The 6270-nt window shown below is 34.5% G+C and overlaps 1 protein-coding gene across 1 annotated transcript; it reads right to left on the minus strand.

The window, feature by feature from the left end:
- Nucleotides 1-695: 695 nt before the first annotated feature.
- Nucleotides 696-1388, minus strand: LOC145643115 (uncharacterized). The gene has a single exon (XM_081694277.1). The coding sequence runs from the start codon at nt 1386-1388 to the stop codon at nt 696-698; it is 693 nt and encodes a 230-aa protein (XP_081550403.1).
- Nucleotides 1389-6270: the final 4882 nt, after the last annotated feature.

The following is a 6270-nucleotide window of genomic DNA, read 5'->3' on the forward strand; positions in this document are numbered from 1 at the left end:
TTGATTACACAGTGTGCTGTGCTGAAAACAACCTCACAGTGAGAATCTTGCATCAGTTTGTTTACAGACAGCAGGTTGTACTTAGAATTTGGTACAACCAGCACATTCTGCAGATAGAGAGAGTTTGGCAATTCAACTATACCAGTATGTGTTACATCAGCTGTAGCTCCAGTAGGCAAATTGATGCTGAGATGTTTTGTACATCTTTTTGGGCTAGTTATAAGATTCAGACAGGGAGATACCCCAGAATCAATGATCCACTCTCTATGCTCAGATTCAGCAGTATGACATGACACCATGCCTGAGAAGCCATTCTCAATTTCTTCATCTGTCTCACTTTCTTTCATGTTCACAGGAAGTTGTCTCAACAACTGTTCAAATTTTTGTTGAGTAAGAGTGACATTACCAGCACTATTGTGCTCAGTCACTGGAGTAGTTTTGGCCACAGCAGCCAGCCTTGGAGTTGGTCTATTACTCCATTTTTGTCCTTGAGAACGAGCAGCAGGTTTTACAGGACCAGATTTGTGTTTGTGGTTCCAGCTTGGGTACCCCACAACAGTCCAGCATCTGTCTGAGAGGTGACCTCTACCACCACAAGCACTACACACATTCATTCTACTTTGCTGATTTGCAAAATTACCAAAATTTCTAGCACTGTTATTTCCATTGCTTCTGCTATACATAGCAGAGATGTCCTAATCAGACTTGAGCAAGAGAACCTCCCTTTGAGTTTCTTCTTGCTGCAACATAGAGCAAGTAGACTCAACTGTAGGGAGAGGTGTCTGCATAAGCAGCTGGGACCTCAAGGGACCAAAATGATCATCTAGACCATTCAAGAACTGAAACAACCTGTTTTCTTCTTGATACTTTGATATAACATTCAGCAAATTTCTAACCTCAGCAGAGGCATCAGTCACTACAGGCAAGGCATTCATGGAGTCAATCTCTTCCCACAAACTAGTCATACTAGTGTAGTATACATTTATAGGATTTCCATTTTGTTTCAAGTTATACAAATCTTTATTTAACTTGTATTTTCTGGAACCATTTGACATAGAAAATCGTTTTTCCAATTGAACCCAAGTTTCTCTAGCAGTACTAACATACAAGACAGATTTTTTAATTGTATCAGACAAGCAACTATGAATCCAAGAGATTACCATAGAGTTACAGGTGTCCCATTGTTCTGTCTTAGTAGTATCTGCAGCATAGGTAGATCTGAGCACAGTTCCCTGGACAAAGCCTATCTTCTTTTTTGCTCTTAGAGCTATTTCCATGGATCTCTTCCATGATCTGTAATCACTTGCTCCAGTAAGTTTATCAACACTGATGGAGTAAGATCCATCATTTGGATGCAGGTACAAGACACTAGTTGTATTAGCTGCCATTTTTAGGTGGAGAGAAAGGAGATGAGAGGAAAAGAGAAGAAGAAGAAAGACGAATTAGAGAGAAGAGAAGAGAGAAAAATTAAAAATTGAGCAGCTCTAAGCAGTGATCCTGAAAAACAAATGAGAAAAGCGTTCCTTTCTGCAGAAAAATTATCAATCCCGATGTTGCATCACAGCTCTGATACCATGAAGAGTGATAATCTGATGATGCAAGGGGATAAATGACAGAGAGAAAGAATGTTTGCAGAGGGAATAATCAGTCATTTCTCATTGACAACAAGAGCAATACAAGCACAATATTTACAATGATGGAGCAATCAGCATAAAGACAAGAATAACGGCTCCTAGGAAGTTTCCTAGCAGGAGCAGGACAGTACTAGGAATAACCAAATATCTGTGCTAATTACAGGCTGTCATAACAACATGATTTTTAGGTGGAGAATGACTGAGATGACCTTGTAACCTTATTAAATTTATATATTATTCTTGGTAATTATTTTTAGATGGGATGTGGACAGTAGTATAGTGTAGTAGTAGTAGTAGACTAGTAGTTGATTGATGTGTTAGACAAGAGAAGAATAATGTGACAATTGCTCAATGTTTTGCTTGTAGCTAAAAAAGTAGAATGAAAGAGAGAAATATATAATTTTCTTACAAATGACAAATTCTTGATTTTAAAGAGAAGAATACTTTATTTGACATCAAATTATAATAAGCTTCCTCTAACTAAAGTTAAGTGGCTGGTGAACCAAAAAGACTAATAATGTGACATAATTTGGAAGTTCTCATTCAATAATAGGATGTCAAATCAGATGTGTGCACTTAATGTAACACATCTGCAATTTGTTACCCTTGCTCTATCCCTAGTTCATTCTAAAGTGTCTAGCTTATTGAACTCGGTCCAGTGATTTATAAAGGGTTTTGGTTAGATAGCGTCCTTACTTTTAAAATAATTGTGCTTGTCATGTCGTTCCATTCCCCAGGATCGATAACATGAACTAAGATGATTTACAAACAAGTTTAGTACCTGCAATTGTCTAATTAATACAATACTACGTAGTTATATTACCTTTGTATTATCATGTTCTTAACACATATCTAATCCATTCATTTTTGGCAATAATTGGTAAGTGGGTTAGTGGGTGTAAGATAAGTGAATACAGTAGTAGACACTGAGTAAAGTCGTAAAGATGTGTGTAAATAGCGTGTGATAAATAAGAGAGATTATGTAAATAGTGTGTGATAACTTGAGAATGGTAAAATATTGAAAGGATTTTCCTAAAAAAGAAATAATAATATTTAAGTCAAATAATCAACTAGAAATAAAAAATATTAAAAAAATATATTAAAAAAAAAAACAAAAAAAAAAAACAAAAAAAAAAAAAAAAAACTTTGAAACGAACCAAAAGAGTATAAGCGATCTAATTAAAAAAATGCTATAATGATTGGGGTGGCCTTCTCACTTATGAGTAGAAATGTAGAATACATTGGTGTGTGTGTATATAATATATATATATATATATATATATATATATATATATATATATATATATATATATATATATATATATATAGTATATAGGTTAGAATCCGTGCGATGCACAGTTTATATAAATTTTATTTTTTATAATTTGTACATAAATATAAGGAATCCTAAATATAAATAAGAATATGCACCTTGTATAAAATATCTGTATTTTGAAAATTTTAGATTTTCATCAAAATTATGATATAATACCTGTTTAACTTTGCCTAATACATATTTTAATGTAGGAGTCTATTTATTAGTGTACAACTTAAAATTATTTCATTTTTTAAGGATAAATTGATAGGATTTATTTGTAATATAGAAGCTTCTATTATTCAAATTTCAAAATCTATTAAATATAATAGCTAAAAAAAAAGAAGAAGAAGATGACATCATCATGTATTTAGGCGGGAAAATTTTTATTATGAGAGTGACATATGGACAGTGATGACATCAGCAAAGTTTTGTTTTAGTAATAGTTAATAGATATAAAGGGTAGATTTTTCCCGAGTTTTTAGAGAGCCACGTAGGATTTAATTTTTTCAACGCGCCATGTAGGATAATACTTCCTCCGTTAATTTTCTTTTAGATGCAACACACACTTTAAGAAATGTGGGGTTCACATGATATAATACACTTTAAAATGAGATGAGTGGTTGTTAGGAGTGTAATTTAGTGGGTCATGTGCTTTAAATAAGGAATATAGTATAGTTTTTCCCTAAAATAACTTTCCTTTTATAGTGTGTTGCAAGTATTGTGACATTTGCTTTTTAGGAAAGTGTTGCAAGTAAAAGAAAACGGATGAAGTACATTTTAGTGGTAGCCAATTAGATACGAGATTATTAATTTCTTTTATAATTAAATAATTAAAATGACACACAAACAAAATTGGCGAATGAGATTTCCCAGTTTAAATTAATTAAATATAAAATATTATCTTTTGATATCAGGGATTTAATCTAAATATATAACAAATTTTAGCACATAAATATATGTATAAAAAAAATAATCTTAAAATATTCAAACAAACTGCACATCACAAGGGCTTCATCTAGTTTTATGATATTTTCAATTGTAAAGCTAATCATAAGCTCTAAACAACCTAACTATACGAGTAAGATGATCAAGATCAATAATTGTGATATTAATAATTCGGATTTTATGTTACATAATAAATGAAGGATAATCTTGAGAGAGTTAAGAGAAAAATCTAGGCCTCTAGGGTCCTAAAAATGAGTTTGAAGGAATCATCTTGATCACCTTAAATTGTCATAATTCATAAAGCATTAAGTGTTGGCCAATTACCCTACTTCCTTTCCTAATCAAAATTTTAGGATTACATATCATTTGATCGAGGGTATAGTTTGACATTATCAATAATCTTATCTTGAGACAAATATTTTGATTTCTAATTTTGTACATCATTTTGATGTATATATTCATAATTATCAATTAACCTTATCTTGAGACAAATATGGTGATTACTAGTTTTATACATCATTTTGATGTATTAGTATGAATGTATGACTACAATCAAACTATCAATTGCCTTATCTTGAGACAAAAAATTGTGTACCAAGTTTTAATTTTTAATTGTTGATAGTTTTTGACAGTTATTCTGAGGAAAGCTTCACCATTCATTTATACCTACCATAATTGTGATTGCAACCTTTACATAATCAATTTTTTTTTGGGTTTTTCTATACATTGCCCCTGAGGTATTGACTTTTCCAAGCTGCACCCACCCATTTTCAAAATTCCACACTGTACCCCTAAGGTCTCTTTAGTGTCTACGATGTAACCTTACCCTAATCCCTCCGTTAACTTAAGTTAACTTTCCGTTAACTTCAAATTAAAGAAAATTAAAAAAAAAAAAAAAAAAAAAAAACCCAAACACCTCTATCTCCTCCATCACAACCACCCACCACTACGCTACACCTCCAACCGCACCACCGCCGCACCCCCCAGCCGCACCACCGAGCTGCGCTCCTCTCTCCTCGACCCACCACCTATGAGGCCGAGTCGGTGAGCAATGAACTCGTCGTTAAGAACGAAGGAATTCACTTCGATTTCGACGAGATCGACGGCGACGGTGGGAACTTCGGCGATCATAACGCGGCGAAGTGCATTGGCGATGCTGGAATCGGTTTTCTTAAGCTCGAATTTCATGAAATCATCTCGATTTTTGGATTTTTGGGACGAATTTCGCCCAAAACCATCGAAAACCCTCGCCCAAATTCAATCGATTATACCATGAGATTAGGAATTCTGAGTTTTGTTTTGTACTAGATGGATTATTTGATTTAAAATTCTCGACTTTGATTTGGAATTTGGATTTTTGTAGGATGAGGCGTGGTTGGGGGGAGGGCTGGCCGGAACGGCTGAAACAGAGGGGAAGGAGTGGCCAGAAAAGGGCGGTCAAGGCGAAGGGGGAGGGAGTGGCCGAAAATGGGGACTGCGGTTGGAGGTGTAGTGGTGGGTGGTTGTGAGGGAGGAGAGAAAGGTGGGGTAATGGTGCGGTTGGAGGTGTAGTGGTGGGTAATTGTGATGGAGGAGAGAGAGGTGTTTGGTTTTTTTTGTTTTTTTTTTTAATTTCTTTATTTTGAAGTTAACGGAAAGTTAACTTAAGTTAATGGAGGGATTAGGGTAGGGTTACATCGTAGTCACTAAAGAGACCTTAGGGGTACAGTGTGGAATTTTGAAAATGGGTGGACACAGCTTGGAAAAGTCAATACCTCAGGAGCACTGTATAGAAAAACCCTTTTTTTTTTTCTATGATCAATAAAGAAGTGTATTGTCAAGATCCTATTGGCTCTCTAGGTGGGTCCAACTTTCTAGGAATGAGTCACCTATCTGACACGTGGTATGTCCTAGAGGTCAGTTTGAACCAGTAATGATGTGCCAACACACCACATTATTGTACCTCTAAATTCCCGAGAAATCAAATTCAGGGACAAAAAAAATTCACGAAAAAAGAGGGAAAAAAAAAACAAGAAAAGCCAAAGAAAATGAGGAATATATTGAATGATTGAAGATTATCACGTGACTGACACGAGGTGAGATGTAAAAAAGTGGCACTGAACTTGCCAGAGTTGCCTCCACTTAAGGGGTGAAAGGGAAAGTGATGGTGAAATTACGAAAAAGCCCTTTGATCATTTTTTAAGTTCGTTTTGACCATAGAATAAACTTTATTTTGAAGGTAGACCATACAAACATCAAACATGTATAGATATAGAAAAAAATTGCAGCACTAAGCACACCACTTTAAACCTTTAAGGAAGATCCAAGGAATATGTTTTAAGAAAAAATCTAAATTTTTGCAACATTTCGCAAGGGTGAGCATGAGTCGGGTAT

Source organism: Chenopodium album, chromosome 8, assembly GCF_948465745.1.
Source record: "Chenopodium album chromosome 8, dcCheAlbu1.1, whole genome shotgun sequence".
Classification (NCBI taxonomy): Eukaryota; Viridiplantae; Streptophyta; class Magnoliopsida; order Caryophyllales; family Amaranthaceae; genus Chenopodium; species Chenopodium album.